Consider the following 27,051-nt stretch of genomic DNA (forward strand, 5'->3'; position numbering starts at 1 on the left):
ACATGTGCAGGTTGTCTGAAGACTGGAGGGTCAGGGCCATGTTCATCTAAATCTATCTAATATTAAATGATTCAGTGTGAAAGGTGAAATTTCTAGAAGCCTGTGTCTGAAATTCAGCAAGTGTGCCTAGAAGCATGCAGTCCCTGGATATTTCCCGCAGCAGCTACAAGGTGGCTCGCAAATCCTGCAAATTGCACATATTGGGCACGCTGCATTTCTTTTACGTTCTTTCTGTAGCAATTTGTGGCAAATTTGGGTGACCATATGTCCCGATAAAATCGGGACCGTCCCAATATTTAGTTGTTTGTCCCACGAACTGACCGATGTATGGTCGGGACGCCATTTGTCCTGATATTTTGCTTCAGTGGCATGCTGGCTTTTTTATTTTTTTTTTGCTTGGGACAGCAAAAAACCTAGAGCCGTCCCTGGGGGCGGGGGGTGAGCCTGTGGCTGCCCCCCCATGTGTCCTGATATTTGTTCTTGTCATCTGGTCACCCTATGGCAAATAGTATAAAGTGCAGATCTTAAACTGCAATTCGTGGGGGCCGCCTCAAGCTAAAGTTACTGTTATGACATTTATTTCTGTTTTCCACGTCACACTGTTTGGCTTTTGTGTTTTCACGTTTCATTTTCATCATTGCTCCGATTTCACTGAGAGCATTGTTTCGATGTGTTGTAGAGCAGCGATTTAGTGTGCCCTTGAATGCAGGCTTTACGAAATGGGGCCCAGAAATAGTTTTTGGGAAATGACTGGACTCCTCCTCCTACCTAATCCCCGGACTTCCAATTACATTTTTCAGGAGTTCCCTTCCTGAACTTTCAGAAGTATGCGCTGAAGTGAACCAAATACTTTATTTCATAAGTTGAAATACACCCCTTGAATTCTGCTTGCAGCTCTGGTCGCCCCATCTCAAAACAGGTGTATTAGAAATGGAATAGGTACAGAGAAGGGCAACAAAAATGATGAAGGGATTAAGCTTCCATATGAGAAGAGATGAAAAAGTCTGGGGCTCTTCATCTTGGGAAAGAGATGACTAAGGAGGGATATGACAGAGGTGTATAGAATCAGGACCGGTGTGGAGAAAGTGACTAAGGAAGTATTATTGACCCCTTCACCTAACACAAGAACCAGGGGGTCACCCCATGAAATTAATAGGCAGCAGGTGTAAAACAACCAAAAGGAAGTCCTGCAGACATCATGCAATCAACTTGTGGAACTCATTGGCAGGGGATGTTGTGAAGGCCAAAACTATAATGGGGTTCAAAAAGAGAACTAGATAAGTTCATGGAGGATAGATCCATCAATGGCTATTAGTCAAGATGGTCAGGGATGCAACCCCATGCTGTGGGGGTCCCTAAGCCTCTGACTGCCAGATGCTGGAACTGGACAACAGGGGATGGATCACATGATAATTGTTCTGTTTTGTTCATTCCCTTTGAAACACCTGACGTTGGCCACTGTCGGAAGACAGAATACTGGGCTAGTATGATCTGACCCAGTATGGCCGTTCTTATGTTCTTATCTTAATAATCCTCTTTCCACTGTGGGGATGTCATCATTAGGACAGAAGGGGCAAGATGAACCCTTTCATTGCAGGGCTACTCATCCCTCACCAGACCTAGAATAGTCTGAGTATTACTGTATAGTACAGCCTGGCAGAGTGGACACGGTCCAGCCTTTGTCTGTCTTCCTTATTCAGATTGTAAACAATCTCTCATCATGAATCCGTGCAGCACCTGGCACAAAGGGGCCCTGATCTCAGCTGGGGCAGGGGCTGTCCCTCACTAAGTTTCTGTGCAGCATCTGGCACAATGGAGCCCTGATCTCAGCTGGGGCCTCTAGGCACTGCTGTGATACAAATAATAACAAATATTCATTAATGAGGGCACAAAATCTACTTGCCCATTGATAGTGGGACAACTAATGACATTTTACCCGCCTGTTAAAATAAATTTGCAAGGCTGGTGTGTGGATTATGGATTAGATATTGTATACTCACCCGCAAATCAAAACTGGATACCTTTCGGGAAGGTATGTGCTTTAGTCAGTCACCAGTTATTGGGCTCAATACAGGGGTAACCGAGTGAAATACAATAGCCTGTGCTTTGCAGGAGGTCAGTCTCGACGATCAGATAGTCTCTTGGAAAATCTGTGTGTTTTGGACCAGACATGGTGTAAATCAGTGTCATTCCACTAATGGGAGTGGGGGTAAAAGGCTTGACATCAGCTGAGGATCTGTTCCATTCAATACTCAATACTCATTCAATACAGTAACTCCCCTGAGATCAGCCTGTGATCTGACCCTGAGTGTATAAATTAACCCTTTGGGGAAGAGACTGCATCTTGCTGAGTGTAGGTACAGCGCCTAGGACAGTGGGCCCCCGATCTCAGCTGGAGTTACCATAATACCAGGCCACGAACACAACTTGCTCCCCTGTCACCCTGATGGAAAAATTAAAATCTTGCTTGTAAAACAAGGGGTGAGGCTGATTATTACAGTAGATTCAAGTCTTACGCGTTGGGCTCACACCCGGATTTGGGGCCAGCGCCTCGGCTGCTGGAAACCAGCATTGCTCTAACGAAGTAAATGGAAATAGGGTCATTTACACCAGCTGAGGATGTGACCCTCGGGTTTTAAATGTAGCTAATGATGGCAGCATCTGCCCAGCTCTGTATTTATTATTCATATAGCATTAGCAGCTCGAGGGCCCAGCATGCTAGGCGCTGGTCATATATAGCAAGGGGCAGTGGCTCTGTCCCAGAGATTCATCATCCAGAGGCAATGCTAGAGGTCACACTGCACGTCAGGGGCAGAGCCTGGAAGAGAATTCAGATCTCCTGGGTCCCAGGTGATTGCCTTAGCCATGACACTACACTGCTTTTACTTTCACCGCTCCCATTCTGCTGAGCCCTCCTTGGTCCCGCTAGCCATATGGCATTGTCACTGCTCAGACTTGTGACACCCGTTGTTAGGTAAGCCCAGTCGGCTGCTTAGCCGTAAGTAAATATGTTGCAACTGGATGTCTTTGGATATTGTCCATACTGAAGCCCTGTCCAAATACCAGTGCCAGGAAAAGAAACCTGTTACTGGAAGCCATCTGATAACGTGCCTTCCCCCATTAACCCTTCCCTGGTTTGCAGTGGTTTGCTTTTACCCAGAGGAAGGAAAAAACAGACTCTGAGATGAGTGATCTCAGTGGGGCTAGGCGGGTTCATACCAGTGAAGGATCCGGCCCAGAGATCTGAAGGTTTGGTTCATCAAGGAGGTTAACCTCTAAAAGGCCAGGTACTGGATTACAGGGTTATTGCAGGTGAAAAGCGATAGGTTAACTGGTGCCTGTGCAAATTGCTGATTCGAGCTTCAAAGTCACCAAAGGGATTTTGATACCCATCTATCATTAAAATGTGTCTGAATCCTCTACATGGCTTTGAAGATGCCAACCATGATGTATTGTTTAGGGCCACAGGAAATGCCACACCAGATCAGATTATATGGTCATCTCCAAGCATGGCCATTACCAGACATTTCAGAGCTAGGTGAAAGAAACTCTACTTTGGACAATTATAGCCTGTCCAGGGTGGACATTACCTCTTAACACCCATTGCCTTATGTCCTGAAGCAGGACTGTCATGTGGCAATGAGTTCCGCAGACTAATTCCACATTATTATTTCCTTTGATCAATTTTATGTTACCTGGCAGTAGCACCCAAGGTCTTCTTTGTGCTAGGTGCTGTGCAAACATACAGAGCAGGTGTAGATGACGGGTGGTCGAACATGCCGGTGCCCTGTCTTTATTAGCACTCCCACCATTGCTAAGAGCAGCGTAGATTCCCTAACAGAGTGTAGAGGAGTCCTGGCCTCAGAGACAGTTTCTGCCCCAAAGGTTTTACAATCCAAGCAAGTGGGATAGACAGAGAGATCCACTCTTCTGGGACTCCCTTAAGGACTGGGACAGCTTTCCCTACTGAAACATCCCAGGACTTGTCCAAGGTAAAACAGAGTCAAAAGGGAGATCCAGGAACAGAACCCAGGAGTCCTGATTCTCAGCCTGCCTCCTCGTTGTAACCCAGTAGATCCCACTCCCCTCCCAGAGCCAGGAATATAACCCAAGCGTCCTGACTCCCAGCCCCCTCTGCTTTAACACACTTGAACCTATTCCTCATTCACAGCTGGGAGCAGAACCCAGGAGTCCTGACTTCCAGCCCCAATTCTCCATGCTAGGCCTGAACTGTGGTATTGATCAGCGCCCCATCATTCTGATCTGTGGTTAGCACCTTGGCCTGGAGTATACACAAGCACAGCATCAGGTCCCTAATTCCAACTCCAGCCCTTGGAAAGACCAATAAACCCTTGTGTTAAAGGAGTGAAGAAAACATCCTTTGTTCTGAACTTTTCAGGTTTCCTGGGCTCCTCCCGGTCACTGACTAACCCGCCCAGCTGTTTGCACAAGGGCTCATCTTACAGGCAACTCTGAGGATAAATAGCCCAGGAGGAGCTTCTTCTCCTCACCCTCCTGTCCTCACCATGGGGGGCTCTGCTCTCTACCTGGTGGCTGTGTTTGCTTTCTACTTCCCGGCTGTTTCTCACAGCCAACTGTAAGTACCCCCCGGGCTTCTGCCACGGTGATGAGGATATTAACCTGGGTTTGTTAAATGGCTCCCAATGGAAACAAAGCTCAGTTTTCCTCTCTTCACTGCTACTGTGTGTGGAGTGGGAACAGGCTGCAGAAATTCTCTTCCTTACCTGGTCCAACCCTCTTCTCCCTTGCTCAGTTCCAAGGCTAATTTTGGGGTTTGGAAGATGGAATTTTAAAAAAGAATAAACTGGATTTGGAGCCTCACTTGATCTAAGTGAATCAGGTATAGACAAGGAGTAATTCCATTGAAAACAATGGGGTTGCACCCCCCCCTGAAATGCACTGAAATCAGTGGGGTTGTCTTTCCCTTGGCTCCAGTGGGCTTTGGATCAGGCCCTAAGAGAGACCAGAATCAGTTTCTTCAGGGCCATATTTTGAACTCCTTGCTCAGTTTCTACATCCGCAAGATACCCAGTGGGAATAAATTCTATTTTCAGTGTGTACTGGTGCAAATCTGGAGTAACTCCACAGACTTCAATGGGTAGTTAGTTACACTGGAGTAACTCCACTGGCTAAGGGAATTGCTTATGGTGCCTGAGGCAGACCAGAACCCAGTTCACTTCCAAGGGGCTGGTGGGCTTCCGAAGCACAGTGGTCCACAGCTTGGGCACTGCACTGGGAGTCAGGACACCTGGGTCTATTTCCAGCTGTTGGAGGGAATGTGCCTCAGGGGCCAGAAGATGGGAATGGGAGTCGGAGCTCCTTGGTTCTACCTGTTTCAGAGTAGCAGCCGTGTTAGTCTGTATTTGCAAAAAGAAAAGGAGGACTTGTGGCACCTTAGAGACTAACAAATTTATTTGAGCATAAGCTTTTGTGAGCTGTAGCTCACGAAAGCTTATGCTCAAATAAATTTGTTAGTCTCTAAGGTGCCACAAGTACTCCTTTTCTTTAGTTCTACCTGATGCTTGCTCTCACGGGGGGGGGGGATATCCAGGAGACGTCTGGGTTCTAGGAGGGGGATGATGTGTAGTGGTTAGAGCCGGGGGTGTGACTTGGAGTCAAAACTGCTGGGCTTTATTCCCAGCTGAGTCACTGACTGGCTGTGTGACCTTAAAGAAGTTCCTCCCCTTTTCTGTCCTGGCTTCTCCCTCCTCTGTGAAAGGGGGATCATGACACTGACCTACCTCTGTAAAGTGCTGCGAGATCTATGCCTGGCGAGTACTTTGAGTGTGACCCCGGGGCTAAGCTTCTGTTGTCCATCTGACTGATTGGTGGCCTGGCATGGTTACTGCCTCCAGGCCTGTTCATGTCTGTGCTGGGGTGGCCAGATGAACAGGCACGAGCCAGACCAATAGCCCATGTGCTTGGCTCTAAAGCTGGGAAGGGATCTTGGTGCAAGGGGGTGGCAGCGATAAACAGGAGTTGGCAGGAACAGGTAGTTTGATTTGATTTGGTGCTGTCCCCTGTGGCCAGGCCAAACGATGGACGTGACACTGAGCGGGAGACAGAGGGAAACTCCAAGGGATGTCTCCCTTCAGAACTGCAGGGAGGGAGCTGCTTAAAGGTTCATCCTACCTCAGGGGCCTGCTGAGCCAGTGAGAAGCCAGAAGCTGCATGAGAGATGCATTGATCTGTCAGGATGCCCCAACTCACATACGGAGCCTGTGTCGGGTCCCCACCCTCCCTATGGGGCTGGAGGGGCTGCCAGACTTCGGGGTGATAGACAGACGTCTGGATGTGGGTTTGGGTTTTGCAGCGTGACCCCACTGGGAATGCCCCACGGTGGGCTGCAGGCCAGATGTGCAGACCTCGGTGCAACTTTCCCCAAAGGGTTCCAGAGATTTATGAAACCTGCTTCTGAGCCTGGGCCAACTTTCAGGAAAGGGGGAGGGTTCCCCCAGGAGGGAGAGCGGAGATTTGGTAGCCATCATGCAGCGCTCACTCCGGGTCTCAACCCTGGCCTGTGTCTCTAGGATTTCTAGAAGGAACATCAGGGGCCTACTTGGTCCATTTTGACAGCGCTCTGGTGCACGGCTGGTACCAAGCAGATGCCCTGCTTAGATGCTCCTGGTATTGCCTGAGGAGCAGATGAGCAGTAAACGTGACCCGTGCTCGATGACTCCCCAGCGCAGCATGCTCCTCTCTAGGAAGGGTCAGGCCATGCAAAGGGCGGCGCATTCCAGAGGGCTTCGTAACAGGGTCGCGCACGCTGGCTGCAAACCGTCTGACCGCAGTTGCTGGAATGCAGGAGGACACAGCGTCGCTCTCTCCCAGGGGCACTGGGGTCAGCAGTAGCTCAGACGGGAGAGCGCCCCCTGCTGAGCCCCCCCCCTGCTCCCTGCAGCACAGCGCCCCCTAGCACCGCACTGGGGCATTGGGGCCAGCACTGACTGCCAGGGGAGAGCGCCCCCTGCTGAGCCCCCACCCTGCTCCCTGCAGCACAGCGCCCCCTAGCGCCGCACGGGGGCATTGGGGCCAGCACTGACTGCCAGGGGAGAGCGCCCCCTGCTGAGCCCCCACCCTGCTCCCTGCAGCACAGCGCCCCCTAGCGCCGCACGGGGGCATTGGGGCCAGCACTGACTGCCAGGGGAGAGCGCCCCCTGCTGAGACCCCCCCCACAATGCCAGATTAAAGAATTCTGGGGCCCTGTGTGCACTATGGAAATGGTGGGTGAGTGTGTGTCTGGGGAGGGGGGGGGGTTGGGAGGACCTAGGAGGGTATTGGAGAGTGAGCCCACCCCATAGTCACCCCACATGGTGGCTCCTGTCCCATGGGGCTGGCCTGGCTCCCTGCTCCAGCCCATTGGCTGTCACCATAGTGCACTGGTGGGGGTGGGGCCTCTGTTCCCATCCTGGTCCTGGCACCATCGGCTCGCCCACCCGAAAGTGGACTGTGATGGGCCAAAACAAATAACCTGACAGGCTTAGTTCCCGCCCTCCTCCCCCACTGCGTGGACAGGCACCCCCAGAAATGAGAACCCAGTGCAAGAGCACATGGGTTAAACCTGGCCTGCCCCCACCAGCACAGCACTAGCATCAAACTAGGGCATCAAGATCAGCATTAAGCTGGAAGAGAGCACCCCCTTACCGAGCCACCACCTTGCTAGTTGCAATGCAGCACCCCCAGCACCATGCCGGGGCATTGGGGGCTGCGCTGACTTAAAGGGAATAGCATCCCCTACTGTATTGGTGTACAGCTGGGCACCCCATTTCAGAAAAGTGGCAACAGCAATGTCTTTTATGACAGGATTAGGCCGAGGGACACATCCACTCACAGCAATTTTCCGCAGGGACAGGAGTACATCATGTCCTGAACTTTTCGCCTGTGTGTGTGTGTGCGTATGATCTTTATCTGGTATGAAAAACTCAAGCCCAATCGTCCATCACCCTTTCTACTGGAGTGACACACAGATAACTTGGCTGACATTAGCAAAACTTTTTATTTCCCTCCAGGCCTACTTCCTTGTGAATTCACAACACTGTGGGTGATGTAATCAGTCAATTATTTCACATGGAAGACGGCAATCATTGCGTGAGGGGGGGATTTTCCAGACAGCCTAGGTGATTTAGGGGCAAAGTCAACTGGACTTGGAAGGGCTTGTCTCCATGAAGAGTTAGTTCACAGCAAACTGAAGTGTAAATCTACCCCACACTAGCCCACTGCACACTAACTGTCTGTGTGGACACTGAAATGTGTACTAACAGTTCCTTAGTGAACTTTGTCTTAGTGCACCTTGGGCCCCGAATACTGTGGCCCTGCTGCAATTTTTAGGCACCAGCTTGATCAGAGCTAGCACCTATATTCCCGGGTCTACATTTAACATTTACGTCAACCTAGCTACATTGCCCAGGGCTTTAAGCAGCAGTGTAGTTAAGCCAACCTAACTGCCGGTGTAGATGTGGCTAGATTAATGGAGGAATGGATGGTGCATTATCTACACCGAGTAGAGCCTGTAGTGTAGACAAGCCCTATGTCTACCCAAATTGGGAGTCACGCCTCCCAGTGGCTGCGTAGACATACCCCTAGGGGCAGGAGCTGTCTCTTACTCTGAGTTTTTTACTATGTGTCAGTCGCTGCTGGGATTTTGAGATGCTGCTGTAAAGCAAATAATAAATTATAAACCGCGGTAACAAGCCTGGTATAAAACCTCCTTGGGGATGTGGGAATCGCAACCAGTGGGGTTTTAAATACTGACTGAACTAATCACATTGACCTTTTTGCCATTCACAGCTACTCCCTGATCACGCCCAATGTCCTGAGGGTGGAGAGTGAAGAGAAGGTCGTGGTGGAAGCCCATGGCCTCAATGCCCCAATCAAGGTTACAGTCACCGTGCATGACTTCCCGCTTAAGAAACACGTCTTATACCAGGTCCAAACCGACCTCAACCCTGTGAATGGGATGATGGGCACAGCCATAATAAAGGTGGGTAAAACCCCAGCCTCAGGTCATCCAGTGAAACAAAGGGTATCATTTTCAACAGCGTCCCACTCATTTTAGGAGCCTCCAGTATTTTGGTTCCCCAACTCTGCAATACTGAAATGTTCAGACCCCATCTAGGTTGGATGTTGTTCTAAAAGAGACACTCTAGCCCAGCACAAAGTTATGAGCTGGAATTGCTGGGTGAAAGTCTATGGCCTGTGTTATACATAGGGCCCTACCAAATTCACAGCCATGAAAAACGCATCATGAACCGTAAAATCAGACCTCTTCTGTGAAATCTAGCTATTGGAGGGGAGGAGAAGGGGCAGGGCTGGGGGTGTCCCAGCCGGTGGCTCCTACCATGCCCCTGGCTCCAGCTGTTAGTCCCCTCAGGGCTAGGGAAGGACAGGACTTACTGTTACCCTGCACAGCTGCTCTCTGGGGGGAGAACAGACCCACGTCAGTTCTGTCCTTCTCCAGCCCCGCCGAGACTAGCAGCTAGGAGCCCCTGGCTGGGGCACTCCCAGAAGCACCGGGGAGATCAGACCCACCTCCACCTCTGGGAAACTCCTGCGGCTGCAGGAAGCTGAAGGCAGTGCAGAAGTGAGGGTGGCAATCCTATGACCCCCCTACAACAGGTTTGTGACCCCCCCCATGAATCCCTTTTGGGTCAGGATCCTCACAGTTACAACACCCTGAAATTTCAGATGTAAACATCTGAGAACATGAAATAGACTAATTTTCAAATCCTAGGTCCATGAAATTGACCAGAATGGACTATGAATTTGGTTGGGCCCTAGTTATACAGGAGATCAGACTAGCTAGCTGATCATGTTGGTCCCTTCTGGCCATAACATCTGCGAATCTATTAGTGATGTGGGACGTATAGCTAACTAGCCAAATAAGCACTGTGGGGGTCTCTTGTTGGGGACCTAAAAACTGAGGTGTCTCTAGGGTGACCAGATGTCCTGTTTTTATAGAGAAAGTCCTGATATTTGGGGCTTTTTCTTATATAGATCCCTATTACCCCCCACCCTCTGTCCCGATTTTTCATACTTGTTGTCTGGTGACCCTAGGTGCTCCAAATTAGGAGGTAGAAGAAAAAGTTGAAAGGAAGGATGGTCTAGTGGTTAGGGTGCTAGCCTAGGACTCAGAAGACCTGGGTTTGATTTCTAGCTGTGTCACAGACTCTCTCTGAGTTCTTGGGTAAGTCACTTAGTTGCTCTGTGCCTCAGTTTTCCCATCTGTGAAATATTGATAATAGCTCTTCTTTATTTTGCTGGAGGGCAGGAGGGGACATGCTGTGAGGGTAAATGCATTGCACTTGGGTAATAATATACTGACATGGTAATAGAGGCCATATAATAACTTAAATAGATAAACTGAATCACAATGAGATCTAACATCAAACCACACTGGACAGATATTAATTCCGTTGCTTAATGCATGGCTGGAGATACTCAGGTATTGCAGTGGTAGGGGTGGTACAAGAACCAGTATTGAACAAAACATGCAAATAATATGATTTTGTTCATTTTTTGGCATTTTCCATTACAAATTAAAAAAAAAAGACGACAATGAAATGGTTAAAGTCACAAGAGTTTTGGTGAATACTTTGGTCTTAATTCCTGTTGACACATCAAAGCCAATTATTTGTGTCTCAGCTGACTTGGGAGCTTCTTCATTCACTGCTCCGAGGTTCTGTGGTCAGGTACAAAGCCATATGCACTAGGGCTCGTGTTTGAACTGCTTGGGAAACTTCTCAGAGCTTGCCAAGTCCTGTCCCTAATCTGTGCTGGGCACAGCATCATTTCTGGGTGGGGTTCCCTGGTGGAGCAGGATTATCGTTTTGACTTGATCCAAAGTCCTGGCCAGGAATGGAGAGTTGAGGGACAGAGGGAAGGCCTCTAAGATGTTATAGTTTTAGGGGAGGACAGTAGGAATAGTTGGGAGCACATCAGTGCAGTAGAACTGACTTCAGCAGGGCAGCCATGGGATGCCCTTTGGTTCACAAACATTCCATATAACAGGAGGTGATCGGACAATGGGTACAGGGCTGTCCAAATGGTCTGGCCTGACTCACTGGTGGTGACCTACGCTGACTCTCTGTCATCCTGGGAATCCCCCTCCACCTGGGGTATTCCCCAATGAGGAGACCCACCACCTTATGGCCGCTGTGTAAGCTGCTGGAGGAACTGCATGTAGAGCGGGTTAATAAAAGGCCATGATTTCTTATGGATTCTTTCCATGTATAACTTAAGCATCATTAACACTGCAAATGACTTCTGTGTAGAGCATCCCTTGTGATGGTGAGTAAAAGCAGGAAGAAATCATCCATGCTCTTCTTCTCATGCAGGTTCCCACCAAAGACATAAAGAAAGATTCCAAACAAAACCAGTATGTGGTGGTCCAGGCTAAGTTCCCTCAACAAACTCTGGAGAAAGTGGTTCTGGTCCATTTCCACAGTGGATACATCTTTATCCAGACGGATAAAACCATCTATACACCTGGGTCTACAGGTACTGCCTTCCCCTGGTTTCTTCTAATGGGAAGGGGTGGGAGCTGCTGATGTCATGCCATATCTACAACAGGGCTGCGGGGTCCATCCTGTGCATATTGCTTTACTTGTTGTCTGAGGACAGTTGGAGCAGAGATTCTGCCATCACCAATTTGCAATATTTCACCCTTCACCATCGTCCTAACTGGGATGTCCCATTGAGTGTTAGATACCTAAAGACTGAGTGGGCCAAGGGATTGAGAGTGGGCGATGGTACTTTTCAAATCCCTGTGACTGGTTCTGCTCCATCTTGTACTGAGATACATGCCCCCATCTGACAGCCGCCCCAAAGCCTGTGTGAAATAGGGGCTGCTAATCCCAGCTCATTCAGAGCAGGACAGGTCCCTGCAATGACAAAGCCCTCCCACCTGGTACTTAGGGACAGGGGAGAAAAGCAAGACAACGCCCTAAAGAAAAAAGCCATGGAGATCTCCGACTGTAGAAAGGCTATTGTGAAACGACCCCGATGGGGGCGGATGGCTCAGATCCTCCATGGAGTTAGGCACCGAACTCCCATTGGTTTCAATCAGACTTAGACACCTTGGCCCAGATCCTCAAACTACTTAGGTGTCTATCAGTTAACGATGTCCCTCTCTTCTCTCTTTATTTTCTCAGTCCTCTACCGGATCTTCACCGTGGGTCACAAACTAGAACCAGTGTCTAAAACAGTGATCGTGGAGTTTGAGGTGAGGTCGCTGTTCTGAGTGAGCCAGTGGGGGGATAGGTGGGTTTAGCCACTTGTCGGGGTAACGTGCAGCAATTTAATGTGACTGAGGAGGCTGCATACAACCCCTGTGTGTAGCAGCAACATGGTGTGGCCGGGAGAAAAGCAAATGGTTGTCTGAGGTCCCTCCTTGGAAGCCTCTGGCTTGCAAATTCTCCTCCAGTCATGAGGGAGGTTACAAAGTTTGCAGGGGCAGCAGCCAGGCAGCTCTCGCGGGAAGTCCCGTGGTTCTACAATGGTGTTAACCCTTGAGGAAAGTTGCATGGAGTTCTTCAGGAAGAGCCTAGCAGGTGGTTGTCTGGGAAGGCTGAAGACAAGGAGCCACTGCAAGGAGCCCTTTGAAGGACGTGTAAAGTGGTGGCAGGAACAGGGATTATAGCTCCAGGCGTTAGTCCTCTTAAGGCCCTTTCCACTGGATTTTATGATGCATAAAATAAAGTAAATCAGCTGCAAAACCCTGGGCAATAATTCCCAGGGGGTTCCCTCACCTCAGCCAGCTGGGAGGGGAGAGAACACGTCTGTCCCTTCAGTTCCTCTTTGACACAGTTTCCCCTTTCTTTGACACTCTGCCCTGAGCAGCAGCTTAACCAGCTGGGACCTTGAGATGGGGAGCAGCTATGGTTGGAAGAGTGACCCAGCCCTTTGGGCAGCTCCAAGGTTTGCAGAAAGCTCAGGGTTAAGCCTGGTATCTGCAATATTCTGCCGTGGAGGCTCTTCAGTCTTCCGAGCTGCTTCCTTGAGTTCTTTGGTGGCCTTGCTGAGCTATCTCAGAAGGTCAGGAGGGATTTGTCGGTTTTTCTAGTTTCTCTGGCTTGTTAAGAAATTCAAACCAATCAGTGGAATCCAGATTTACATGCTCTTGTTGGAAGTATGGAGAACCATCCACGGGCCCAGGAATGTAAATGTGGCAGATGATGCTGTTAAGAGCAATTGACAGCATTTTTCTGCCTAAACTCTTAACTTGTTTTCTTTTCAGACCCCTGAGTCCATCATTGTCAAGCAGATTCCCATCTCCGCCCCCTTGAAATCAGGCATCTTCTCTCTGAACCACAACTTGCCGGAGATTGTCAGGTAGATTGCCATGATGTTACTATGCCTGGACAGAGCAGAGCTTTGCAAGAGTTGGGCAGAGAAGCAGAAGAGATGATGTGGAGCTAGTTACTGGGTGTGGCCCATCAGCTAGATCATCTCCTGCAGGCATTTCCAAGAGATGTGGAGAAAACAAACTCTCCTGCCACATAACCAGTCTTGGCATAATTTGATTTACATTTGTTATAGTTTTGATGGATAATCATGTTTATTTGTAAGCCTTTTTTGTCAGTTTCAATCACTTCAAATGTTCAGTTGTGCAAAATTAAATTATGGGTTTTTATCATCCCCCATTCTGAGTTTTAGCACTTTAAATTTTACAGGTGGGGGAAAACATGGGGGCCAGAGCATGGTGGTGGGGTCTGATAATAATTATTTAATGACAGTAGACACTGAGATTCAAAAAAGCGAAAGCTTTATAGCCATTAAAACACAAATTGTCAACATCGTCTGTCCAAGTACACCAAGTATAAAGCCTCAAATCAAACTGTAATAAGTTCTCTTGAAGCATTTTTCTTGCTTTGCCTATCTGTAAATTTTGATATTATCGATGGAAATGTGTTTTTGTTGGTATGCGTGTGCACAGTGAAATCAGTGACATATATTGATAAAAAAGTCTACACAGTCACCAGAATGAAGCTGCACTGACTTCCTTGCCATTACTCCTGATTTATTCCAGAGTATGTGAAGGCAGGATCAGGCCCTATTGGCCTGTTTTCCAAAGTGCTGAGCACCCAACCTCCCATTCAGAGGATTTATGAATGTTCAACTATGAAAATTATGTCAGTGAGCTGGTGAGCGAGGGGCCTGATTTTGGTATGGATCGGAGTTTCCTTAAGTTTGGGGGTGTTTGGATTTAGGGTTTGGGTCCATGCAGACTATAGAAACAAGTGCTGGCCACAAAGTTTAGATCGAAACTTCCCAAACCTTGCTGGCCAAAGTTTGAGGGGATTGTGGATTAAATATTTTGTTCCAAGTACCTACCTCTAGTTCTGGTTCATGAAATCATCAAGGTGCAGAAAAAAATGTCGTGTATGAGGTTCCCTGTGGTTCCCTCAAGATGGCTTGAGTTCCATGTCTGGCTCAGATTTAGCTTACGGGGCTGATAAAATTACAGGAGAAACAAGTGAGCCAGGTGGGCCTTGCGAAATGTGCGTGTTAAATGCATTCAGTGTTCCCTCTTATTTCCTTCCTCCAGTCTGGGAACCTGGAAGATCACGGCCAAGTATGAAGACTCCCCTCAGCAGACCTTCAGTGCACAATTTGATGTTAAGGAGTATGGTAAGAATCCAGCACCCACTGGGCCTAGGCTCAGGGAGTGGGTCTGTCTCTACTCGCCTGACACCATCTTGGAGCAGACTCTCCATTTGGCTAGGCTTTGCTGGTAACCCACCCTCTCCTACAAGCTCAACGTTCTTCTTTTCCCCTCTCATTTCTCCAGTGTTGCCGAGTTTCGAAGTCATATTGGAGCCGTCTGAGAAGTTTTTATACATCGATGGCATTGAAGATTTCAGGGTTTCTATCACTGCAAGGTGGGTCTGTGAGCAGGTGGAAGGGATCAGCTGACTGGGATAGCAACCACAGGTTTTAGTGCTGAAAGAAACCTAAGTCTTACATCACTTTGGGAATGTTTTCCACTAAATGTTTTTTTTTTTCATGAAGAGTCTCCATTTTCAGTGGAAAATTCTGATTTCTTTTTTCATCCAAAAAACCAATGTTCAAAAATGGAGAAAAAAAAATTAGCTGAAAACCTTGTGGTTCAAAAATGTTGGTATGTTGCCTCATGGGGGTTGCCATTTGGGTGCTTCATTCTTCCATTCTTCACCATGGGCTGGGCTTGCTAGCTGGACTTAAACTCCCATGACGCACCATAGCCATGATGGTCCACTTCTTAGCAGGGTGGATCATGGGAGATATAGACCAACCAAGGAGCTGGGTCTATAGAGGAGAATGGTGGCATAGGGCCATAATATTCAGCGATAGGTTTCCTTGTGGCTTCTCTTACCCATCCTTATCTCCTCCAGGTACCTATATGGGAAAAAACTAGATGGCACTGCCTTTGTCCTCTTTGGGGTGAAGATGGATGATGAGAAGAGGAGTATCCCACAGTCTCTCAAGAGAATCTCTGTAATTCCTGTTTTTGGCTGGAGGGCGGGGGGCGGGATTCACACCTCCTGGGGAACTGCGTGGGTGAGGTCATGAAACTCTCTCTCCCTTTCTAGATAATTGAAGGAGACGGGGAAGCAACGCTGACGAGAGCGATGCTGCAGGCTCGGTTTGCCAAACTGCAAGAACTGGTTGGCCACTCGCTCTACATCTCTGTCACCGTTTTGACAGAATCTGGTGAGCATCAGCAATAAGTGCAAAGCCAAGTGCTTTATTCACAGGATGTTCCAAAGTGGTGCTGAGTGCAGTTTGAGGTGTTGATTTAGATGCATAAAGCCCTATCTACTTAGGCTTCTGCAGATCTTAAAGGCTGCAGGCCAGATTCTTATCTCATTCGCTCTGGGGTAAACCTGGTGTGATGGGTTGCTCCCCCCCTCTGGGGTGCCGCCTGATGTATTGACGTACCACGGAGCCCAGCTTTTCCACCAGCTTGGGCTCCCTTACACTGTCCTGATGGGCCAGGCCCTCTCAAATCTCCTCCAGCACACACACAGGAAGGGGCATGCCCAGCTGCAGGAAGACAGACACTGAAATCAGCTGCATAGGAAGGCTTCAGCTAAGGAATTTCCCAGCACTCAAATGCACACCCCTTCTGGCATGTAAACCCATAATTATACTGTCTTGCATTGCACAGACAACTGGTTACAAGTAGTAATTTCTCACCCTAAATGTTGTTTTAGGTAGATTGAAGAGTTTCTTGAAGGCAAGCTGCTCTTGCTTGCAGCTTAAAACTTCAGGTATTTCTTTCACAGGCTAGACACCCTCAGTCTAGCCTGGTCAATCCTTTCTTCCCAAATCAGTCTTAGATGTTTACAGCAGTCATCTTGGGCGAAGCTTCAGTGAAGAACTGACCCTGATTATCGCACTTCCCTGCCTTAAATAGGTTTTACATATGGTGGGAATCCTTTGTCTTTCAGTGATTCCCACCCCCAGACAGTGGAAAAGTACAAATTTTATTATGGAGTCTAGTATCAGGTGACTTAAACACATGACCCGGCAACCATAACTCAAAGTCCATTTGCAGCATCCCAGGAAGATGGGAGATTACCCTCTTCAAAGTCCTATTGTTCTCCCTAACAGTCTATTGACTTGTATCCAGCTAACCAGCCAGACTGATTACATTTTGTCTGGTGGGTGTTCTCCGGGTGCAAACACTTTTGTAGTACAGATGTAGAGTCAATATTCCTAACTTAAGATACAAAAATGATACATGCATACCAATGGGATAATCATATTCAGTAAATCATAACCTTTCCAATGATATCTCACAAGACCCATCTTGCATGAAATGTATCTTAGTTATGCTATAACCATATAATAACAATATTTCTCTGAAGAATATGGGGTGTAATGTCACACCTGGAATAACTGCAGATTTACACTAGTGAAAGTAGCTTGAAACTGTTGCACCTTTGTTTTCTGTGCATTGCACCTTTCCATTTCTAAGAGTTCTGGGTCAGCTCTTAGGGATAGTCTAGGCATACTTACTCCTGCCTCAGTGCATGGGATGGGCTAGATGACTTCTTGAGGTCCCTTCCAGCTCTACATAGCTATGGTTTCTTAACTTTCCCTGCAGAGGGAGCAGTCATTCTGTTCCGAGCAGCTGTAGCTTGTTACAGATGGAACTAGTAGCTGAAAGCCTGTGCCGTTGCACGGATGTGGCAATTGGGCCAAGTAATCCAAACAACCAATCAAAAGTAAAGGTGATGATTGGTTGGTTGAGTTGTGTCTGATATCACAATGATCTAGGATTCTTGGCATGCCACATGCCTTACTGGAGTTGTACACCAGGCTTGTAACATCAGAATGGCTGGGGACTTAAAAATTGGCTGGTAACAGACTGCAGATCCCAGTGATAATTGAACCTGGTGATATTGTAACTAAAAAGAGCCCTTCTCTTGCTTATATATCTGCTTCCATCACTTCACACAGATGCAACAGACGTTCTAGGCTTCAGAGTGGTACAACCTCAGAGTGACAGTCCTGGAATCTTATTATATAGATAGATACACAAACACTGTGTTCTCTCTCTCCCAGAGACTTTGTTTTTGTTCTTTCTTGTTGCTTCTTGAAAAGCTAAAATAAGTCGATTTAGCATGAAAGGGACTGATTCTGTTTTCACTGCTACAGTGCCACTGACTATAGGGAAGTTATTCCTGATTTATACTGACATGAGAACAGAATCAGGCTCAACGGCCTGCAGCAATGCCAATTCCAAACATGCAAAAATCACAAGTCAGTCCCCCTGCTCCCAAAATCACGAGATCATATAAAAAAATCATGAGGTTTTTAAAAAAAAAATAGTAAACTTTGGTTGCTTTTTCTTTCCCTCCTTGCTTTTGAGGCATTAGATCGCACTTGGGACATATTTTGAAGCTTTTCTCTGCAACCAGGAGGATTAGAAACGTATTTCTTCTTTTAAGTGACAGCTGAGATTCTCATGCCATATGGTGATTCTAGCAGCTGGGGCTTGAAGACAAGGAATTAAAACAGGAGACTCATGATAAAATCACAAGAATCATCAGCACTGAATCAACATCTGACCATGGCCTATTCCTTGTGTTTTACCCTGGACCTTAAGGACAAAATTTGTATTCCCTAGCTCAGTTTTAATTGACCCATGGCTTCTCTCTGCAGGCAGCGACATGGTGGAAGCAGAGAGCACCGGAATTAACATTGTGACATCTCCCTATCAGATCCACTTCACAAAAACACCCAAGTACTTCAAGCCAGGGATGCCCTTTGAACTCATGGTAATATCTCTTCTTCTAGATCATGCCTACTGTTGCCTGAGGTGTATAAAGAGGAGAGAACTATGGGTACAAGGGTGATGAGGGTGGTATAAGAACTTAGAATAGAACAGAAACAAAGAGCCACATTCCAATCTCAGGTTTCAGAGTAGCAGCCGTGTTAGTCTGTATTCACAAAAAGAAAAGGAGTACTTGTGGCACCTTAGAGACTAACAAATTTATTAGAGCATAAGCTTCCGTGACCTACAGCTCACTTCATCGGATGCATTCAGTGGAAAATACAGTGGGGAGATTGATATACACACACAGAGAACATGAAACAATGGGTGTTATCATACACACTGTAAGGAGAGTGATCACTTAAGATGAACTATTATCAGCAGGTGGGAGGGGAAGGAAGGAAGAAAACCTTTTGTGGTGATATTCAAGGTGGGCCATTTCCAGCAGTTGACAAGAACGTCTGAAGAACAGGGGCGGGGGAAATAGTTTTACTTTGTGTAATGACCCATCCACTCCCAGTCTCTATTCAAGCCTAAGTTAATTGTATCCAGTTTGCAAATTAATTCCAATTCAGCAGTCTCTCCTTGGAGTCTGTTTTTGAAGTTTTTTTTGTTGAAGAATAGCCACTCTCAGGTTTATAATCGAGTGACCAGAGAGATTGAAGTGTTCTCTGAATGGTTTTTGAATGTTATCATTCATATCATACAGTGAATACAACTGCAGCCTAGACATACCCTAAGTCAGAGTGTGAAAACTTTAATTAACCTCAGAGTTGAAGATATTTGTAAATAACTGGACACGACAGATGTTAGCGCAACAACTATGTCTCCCTGCTCCCTTAGTTAAAGAGCATCCATAGATTCAAGAAATATTTGGAAGTCCTGACTAACTCTACTCCCATCCACTTCCTCTGTGTTAATAGCCATTTATTTCTCAAGTGGCAATCTCCAATCTTGGCTCAGAAGCCTTTTGCCTCATTAGCTCAAAAAGGAGAATATTTGTTGGCAGTGATCGTGTTTTGGTTAGATTGGCAGTTGCCTTATTTGCCTGGGGCCAAAACAAGAAAAGACTAGCATGAAATTAATTTCCTCTCTGGCCTCCATGAATTAATTTATTTTAATTTTTGTATATTGTGTTGTTGGGTGTTATAAAAGTGTAAACTGAATTTAGGAGAAGGGTTGAAGCTGTGGTGTTTATATTTTTTTATGTTTGTACTTTTTAAAATGTGTATGCATTTTGTGGTGTGATACAGCAGATCATTAAGGCCTCATTCCTGAAAGTTATTTAGGTGCTTAATTCCCATTGAAATCCACGGAAGTTAGGCACCTAAATACCTATGAAGCTATGGACCTGAGATGCCGTACATGCGATTTGATTTGAAGTTAGGATGCAGGGAGCGCTGCAGCCCTTATTTCATGCATTCCCTTTTGATTATGCCTCTCAGGTCTACGTCACAAACCCCGACGGCTCCCCAGCCCCTCGTGTCCAAGTACAGGCTGAAGGATTCCAGTCGGCTGGGTTGACCCAGAGAGATGGAACTGCCAAGCTGATTATAAACATGCCTGGGAATAAGCAGCAGGTTCCCATCACGGTGAGTAACCTTCTAACACTGAGGCTGGGCTAAGTACTATATGCACCCAGAGGGAAACGCCCTGTTGGTGGCATTCACTCCCCTCTCATGCACTGAGCAGGAGAATAACTGAACTCTCTGCATTCCATCTGCGCCTGGGGTCAGTTTCCTGTATGCCATTGGGTTTTGGAGATGCTCCGATCACCATGTAACCAATACTCTATCATGGGGCCTGAAGAGATCCCAGAAAACATTGACATGATCATAAGGAGGTCCCGATTAGTCCCCTTGCCACCCACCATGCAACAAAGGAGGCCTGTAGACAGCTTATGGCTGATTAGTGTGACGATCCTGTGAGGTGACACCAGGCCCGAGAGAACACTGGATCTATCTGTGTCCAGCCACTTCAGGAGAGAGTCCTTCTTCATATTCATCTTGCAAGGGGCAAGACAGTCTCCTCTGTTCAAGGACATGTTCTCTGATGGACCAGAAATCCAGAGTCCCAGCAGGACTGTGCTGAAGCGACGGGCCAATTAAAAGTGGCATTTGGCGTTTCTCTGAGGTGTCATGCCTAGAATGCCTGTTAGCAGCAGAATCCACCAACGATGGCGTCTCAGCGGAGCTTCCTTTGCTATTGTTCGTGACCCAGCGTGAGGGGCTATAGACCCTAAGCTCACTCCCAGATTCAACTAAGGTTTTATCTCCACCTCCTCTGCAGGTAAAAACTGCCCATCCCAACCTCCCAGCAAACCGCCAGGCCTCTAAGTCCATGGTGGCTGAAGCCTATCAGTCCCAAGGAGGGTCTCAAAACTATCTCCATCTGGCGGTGACAGCTTCTGAGCTCAAACCTGGAGACAACTTACCTGTGAATTTCCACCTGAAGAGCAACAATCCAGCTGTTCTGAACCAGATCCACTATTTCACCTACATAGTAAGTGCTGCGTCTCTGGGTACTGGGGTCTCCTGCATCCGAGTTTCCACCTATCCTTTAATATTCCCACTGCATGTAAGGAGAACCTGTTGCAGAGAATTCTTCCCAATCAGGCAGTATATTGATTGTGTGTGTAGCAGAGTGTGGCAGGGCCCCCTTGGCTTCTGCCTCTGCTAGATTCACAAAGTCACTCTGAGACCCTGGGTTTAGTAACCACTGGTGCACTTTATTCTCAGGCTTGTTCCCACCACGTACAAGTAACCCTTCACCGTCTGCAGGCAGGAGGGAAGGAGGGAGGGAGGGAGGGGAAGCTACTTCCCTGCTTTCATTCCCTGCCTTTTTCCTTTTCTCCTGCTCTCCCCAGGCTTCCTTCTCCTGAGGCTTTTATGCAGCCACAGGCTAATTAGGTAGCAGCTGTATCTGCCTCTCCAATTAGGGCCAGGTTACCTCCAGCCCACTCTAAATTGTTTCCCTAACGAGAAGTGGGCGTGACAGAGGGCTGAAGCTGCAAGCCTTTGCCCAGCACCCTGTCGCAGTGTGAATGAAATAAAGCCAGTCGTGGGGACAACCCCTTATCCACTTCTGATTACTGACTCCGGGCCCTGTGATAATCAATAGAGCCCACTTCCTCCAGGAGCTGGAGAGAGAACCCAGGAGTCCTAACCACCACCCCTCTGCACTCGCTACTAAACCGTACTTCCTCTTCGACCTGCAGATGGACCCAGGAGTCCCGACTCCTCCCCATGCACTCACTAGAGCGTATTTCCTCTGCGAGCTGGGGATGGAATCCAGGAGTCCCAGGTCTCAGTTTCCTGCTCTAAATGCTAGATTTCACAGCTACTTTTTCAACACAGAGTAGTAGGTCAACTCTGTTACTGTTAGAGCTGGACAAATCAAATCATAAAGTTGCCATATAGCATGGATATGAAGTGTATTTGGTGAGCAGGATGGGGGAAAGGAGGGGTGGTCTCTGTTGGTGAAACATTAACAATACTCAGATTTCGGAATCAGATTTGGTGAATATTAGCACCACCACATCTAGAGCCTATTCCTGCAACACATGGATTTTAGCTTATTTTCCTCTCTCCGCTCAGATGTAAATGCCCATCTGAAAAGTTGCAAGTGACCTTCTCTTAGTAGTAGAAAACAGGTGGATGGGAAGATTCATGGAATCTGAATCACCCATTGTGTTAACCCTTGTGTCCTTTAACAATCCATGTCTCATGTTTCCCTGTTAGATCCTGAATAAAGGGAAGATCATTCATGTAGGGAGACAGGCCAGGCAGGCGGGACAAAATCTGGTGACCATGTCCCTGCCCATCACTCCAGGCCTCATCCCTTCATTCCGCATCGTGGCTTACTACCAAGTAGGAAATTCAGAGATTGTAGCAGACTCAGTCTGGCTGGACATCAAGGACACCTGCATGGGAACGGTAGGTTGATATTCAAGTTGACCTTCTACATGTTAATTCCTATGAAGGTGTCATTACGAGGGAAGTTTTCCTAGCCTGAAAGTGCTGACTGACTCTCAAAAGGGACTCTAAAAATGGCACAATGGGGCTTCTCACTGATTGTTTCCGAGCAAATTCTAGACCAGATTTGACCAGTTTACATGTACAAAGAAGTTCCCCAGCCCCCACAAGCCAATGCTGTTAACCCACTCTAGGATCTGGGAGTCAAGTTATGGTTCCTTCTAGCTCAGCAATAAAGACTCCGTGTATTGAAGTGGATGGAGCTGTACTGACTTGTGCCAGGCTTTGTATCTGCACCATAATTAGCCATTTTGCTGATGATGTGGCAGTCAGAATTGATTCCAGCTCCCTCTCCCAGGGCTGGGCTGGTTCTTTGTGGTTAATAGGAGTAAGATGCTTTTTTTTGGCCCATGAATTCAGCAGGTGTGACTCCAGATGTCTATAGGGGACCTGACTGATGTAACTACAATGCTACACTGCTGTAACTCCAGTTCATTGCTCCTGATTTACACCAATTTGAGATTAGAATTGGGCCCACAGAGCAGATCCATTACAGTTCAAACTTCTTTGTAGATTTCCCAGGGGTGTCTGAGGGACAAAGTCACCTTTCCATCATGGATGGAACAAAGGGACTTCATGGACATTGGGTCCAATTCTGCTCTCAGTTTACACCATCATGAATATGGAGTAACAGCACTGAAACCAGTGGAGCTACTCCAGATTTACACCAGCTGTCCCTGAGATCAGAACCTGGCTTTGGGATGCTCAAAGAACATGAAGTCTTACCTCCTTTTCTCCTATGTTTCGCAAAGGACAGGTTCTTAGCTGCTCTCTCTGCTTTAAATCAAAACCTCTCCCTTCACTGTCTTTCATACAGCTTGTGGTGAAAGGAGCCACCAACGAAGACAGGAGAATCCATGAGCCGGGAACTCCTATGAAACTCAAGCTGGAAGGAGACTACAGAGCTCATGTCGGCCTGGTGGCCGTGGACAAAGGAGTCTACGTTCTGAACAAAAAACACAAAATTACACAATCTAAGGTGGGGCATGAAAGATGTTGGTTGTAACTTGTAATGTTTTATAGCGGGAAATTCAGCTTGGCTCTTATCCTTGCTTGACGCTCCAAGATGGCGAAAAGCGAAGTGAGCCTTTTGTTTGCAGACCTGCTGCTTGGGGTGTGAGCTCCACTGTACTTTAACTGAGCTGGGCCGGGCCAGGTCAGTACTTGGATGGGAGAACACGCAGTGAAACCCAGGGTACTGCAGGGAGTGCTGTTCTGGACACACTAAAGGACACCCTCCCTTTGGACAGTGTTGACCCAGATGGTGCTGGGCTGTAGGGAACTGTGTGGGTGATGCAGTAGGGGGCGCTCTCCCTTCAGAGGTAGTTCTCACCCCAGTGCTCATGGTGGTGCTGTACATCAGGGAGTGGCGGTGTGCTCAGTAGGGGGCGCTCTCTCCCCCCCAGTCAGAGCTGAACCCAATGCCCCAATGCGGCGCTAGGGGGCGCTGTGCTGCATTGAGTGGAGTGGGGGCTCAGCAGGGGGCGCTGTCCCCTCCCAGTCAGTGCTGAACCCAATGTCCCAGTGCAACATTCGTGGTTGTTGTGCTGCAGGGAAAAAAAAGTGTTAGTGACCCAACAGAAGGAGGCTTTCTTCTGAGTCAGCACCGATCCCCGGGCCCTATCAAGGTTTTAGGGGACGCAATGGTACTGAAAATGCCATTTCGCAGCTGACATATCAAACAGAGGTTCTGGTCATTAAATGTCCTGTGGCTCTTTCCACAAGGGTCAGGGCCTGGGTGCTCTGGCTGAATTCTAACTTGGATATTTAATTTCTCTCTGCCTAACATCCTCCTCTGTCTGGGTTCAACTGGCTGCATAATTCTTTCCTTCTCCTCCTAAAATCGGTTGTGTTGCTGGGGCAGAATGGCTGTTGTGCTCCATCCCAGAGATGGATGCATTTCCATGGGGATTGAGTTGCAATAAATCCTTTACTTACATCTCAGATTTTGCTTTCATTTACACTGCTGCAAACACAGAACAAGTCAAAGGAAGTCAGTGGGAGTTACTCCAGATTGCGCGATTGTACCTGAGACCAGAATCCGACTCACAGCCTGTATAATGCTTTGAGATCATGCTGGATGGCACCATATAAATGGGAAGTGTCATTGTTAACAATAATCTTTCAACCATTGTATTTGTGCCTCACAGATCTGGGACTCTGTGGAGAAGAGTGACATTGGCTGTACGGCTGGCAGTGGAAAGAACAATCTGGGGGTATTTATGGATGCTGGACTGGCTCTGGAGACGAGCAATAGGATTTCCACAGCCCAGAGAACAGGTATCACTCTATAGAGCTGAACGGTCACCATGAGCAATGGAGGAAGGGACGAAAGAATCAGCAAAGCAAGGCATAGTAACTTACACCATGCGCCGGGGTTAGGGACATCAGTCTAGCAGGGCAAATCCCACTGGAACGGCCTAGGAATGGAAATGCTGGGATTACCATGGGGGATGAGAATAAGGTCCTGAATTCCCACTGGCCCCCTACCTATTAAAAGAGGGATTAATTTTAAGAATGGGGTGGTTCTGAGATGGGGATTCAAAGACCTTCTCAGCTAGTCCATTGGGTTTCTCCCTCTTCCAAAGTATCTTTCTCCCCCCTGGCCAGGAAGGGATGGACAGATGGCTGGTGCTTCTCTCTGCTCTCTCTGCCCCAGGCTACAAGCTTCTGGGGGCAGCGCACAAGGAGGGAGGGAGGGAGGAATGAAGCCTCCTTCACTCTCCTCTCCTTCTGGTTGCCTTGGCTGGCTGAGCATCTGCCCAACAGCTCTTATGTGGCTTCCAGCCGAACAGGAAGGAGCAATATGTTAAGTGCCAAACTGGGTTTTCTGATTTTCCCCTAAATCAATGGGGTTCCGCTCATTGAGGCCTAGACCATTCTCAGAAATTTGGGAATGGACCGGATGCTGTGTTCAAATGTTACCGTGTTACATCCAGACAGAGAAATGGCATCAAGTTGAGTGGAGGACCTCACTCAGTGGGTGGGTTTTTATTTTGTGTTTCTCACTTCCTTCTGCAGATCCAGAGTGTCCCCAGCCAGCAAAACGCCGGCGTCGCTCTGTTCAGCTCATTGAGTATAAGGCAAACAAAAGTAGGTACTAATCAGGGGGTTTGCTATCCTTGGTCAAAGCAAGCATGCAAATCAGGAATGTGATTCCCTTACACGATCAGTTTCACCCTGCTACAGCCTCCTGCCAGTAGCAGGAGACTGGGGAGTCAGGATAGACTTCCATATGAAGAGAGATTGAAACTGGTCAATTTATAGAGGGGATGCGATAGAGATATAGAAAATAATGAATGGTAAATTGCTTTTTGCGGCATGGACCATCTCTCTGTTCTGTGTTGGTATAGCACCCAGCACTGTGGGGTTCTGGGCTATGACTAGGGACCCAAAGTGCTACTACAATTCAAATAACAACAACAGGTACGTTGTAAAATTACCCATATAAGCACAAGGAGACACTCAATCAAACTGAATGGTTTCTAATTAAGAATTTATAAAAGGAACTATTTTCATACAAAATTCATAATTAACCCATAGTACTCACCATCACAGGATTGTATTGAGGCCAAGAGCCTAGCAGGATTCAAAAAAGGATGAGCCATTTACATGGAAAAGGAAGATGTTCACCATTCCATAGGATAGGATTTTTAAAGAAGAGCTATACATCCTCGTGCTTCAGGGCATGAACCAACCTCTAATTGGGTTCAGGAAGAAACTTCTCTGTGGGCAGGTTATTCCACTATGGGGTTTCTTGCACCTTTGTCTGAAGCTGCTGGTGCTAGTGACTGTTAGGTAGACAAGATACTGGATTAGACAGAGCAGAGTGCTAGTTCCTATGTTCCTTCTTTGGCCATGTCTAGTAGTAAATTAATGAGAGAGAGGACTAGAAGAAGCTTGGTAGGAATGACCTTCTGGCTTGTACATTTCAGCGACGAATTACCAGGATCGGAAGCTGAAGAAATGCTGTGAAGACGGGATGTACGAGAACCCCATGGGGCACAGCTGCGAGAAGCGGGTTGGGTACATCCTGGATACGGATGAATGCAAGAAGACCTTCCTCGACTGCTGCAATTATATCAAGACCATACGGGACAAGATGCAACGGGAGCTCCACCTGGAACTTGCAAGAAGCAAGTACTAGGGTTTCAATATCACTTAGAGGAGTAAGGCTGGGGGAATTGTTAGAGAAATAAGACCACACCACATGAACCAACCCTGCCCATGTTCACAGATCCCCCAGGTAGGAGATGAACATGAATGCCGCGGCAGCAATCCTGTTAGTGTTGCACCATGTTGATATGGGGACCCAGATGAGTCAGGGTAATAACCTCTTCACAGGTTGCTGCCGAGGTTTAACCTTTGTTTCCAAAGCACAGTCCTCTACCACTTGAGCTAAAGGGGTAACTCCCCTAGCTAGGTATAGTAGTAGGCTCTTGCCCTTTGCAGAATATCCACTAGAGGGCGCACATGTAGCACTGAGCCAGTGGCTTATACCAGTGTTATAGGAGCCCAGAAAAGGCTAGCTCGTGGGGAAACAGCAAGGCAGGCACAGAGAGGAGAAGAAGCCAAACTCCAATTCATGCTTTTCTGGGCTGGCTGCATCAAAACTTGGCAACATAGGTCAAATCACGGATGCTTTCAGGTCATTTCTAGAGCAGGCCAACCCCTGAATCCTTTCAGGTTTGCTCCATCCCAATCAATATCACAGCAGAGCCAGACGGTCTGTGA

General features: G+C 47.6%; 1 protein-coding gene across 1 annotated transcript in view; it reads left to right on the top strand.

Moving 5' to 3' along the window:
* Positions 1 to 4,471: 4,471 nt before the first annotated feature.
* The window catches only part of LOC119845779 (complement C3-like), a 50,774-nt gene continuing 28,194 nt past the window's right edge, over positions 4,472 to 27,051 (top strand). The window contains exons 1-17 of the mRNA XM_038378509.2: positions 4,472 to 4,597; positions 8,809 to 9,001; positions 11,355 to 11,517; positions 12,171 to 12,241; positions 13,256 to 13,350; positions 14,567 to 14,649; positions 14,810 to 14,900; positions 15,393 to 15,495; positions 15,591 to 15,711; positions 18,172 to 18,287; positions 19,729 to 19,875; positions 20,573 to 20,785; positions 22,024 to 22,218; positions 23,135 to 23,296; positions 24,468 to 24,597; positions 25,339 to 25,410; positions 26,253 to 26,453. Of these exons, the coding sequence (XP_038234437.1) occupies positions 4,527 to 4,597; positions 8,809 to 9,001; positions 11,355 to 11,517; positions 12,171 to 12,241; positions 13,256 to 13,350; positions 14,567 to 14,649; positions 14,810 to 14,900; positions 15,393 to 15,495; positions 15,591 to 15,711; positions 18,172 to 18,287; positions 19,729 to 19,875; positions 20,573 to 20,785; positions 22,024 to 22,218; positions 23,135 to 23,296; positions 24,468 to 24,597; positions 25,339 to 25,410; positions 26,253 to 26,453 (2,227 nt within the window). The 5' untranslated portion in view covers positions 4,472 to 4,526. The remainder of the gene's footprint in view (positions 4,598 to 8,808; positions 9,002 to 11,354; positions 11,518 to 12,170; positions 12,242 to 13,255; positions 13,351 to 14,566; positions 14,650 to 14,809; positions 14,901 to 15,392; positions 15,496 to 15,590; positions 15,712 to 18,171; positions 18,288 to 19,728; positions 19,876 to 20,572; positions 20,786 to 22,023; positions 22,219 to 23,134; positions 23,297 to 24,467; positions 24,598 to 25,338; positions 25,411 to 26,252; positions 26,454 to 27,051) is intronic.

The sequence above is a fragment of the Dermochelys coriacea genome, chromosome 20, assembly GCF_009764565.3.
Source record: "Dermochelys coriacea isolate rDerCor1 chromosome 20, rDerCor1.pri.v4, whole genome shotgun sequence".
NCBI lineage: Eukaryota > Metazoa > Chordata > Testudines > Dermochelyidae > Dermochelys > Dermochelys coriacea.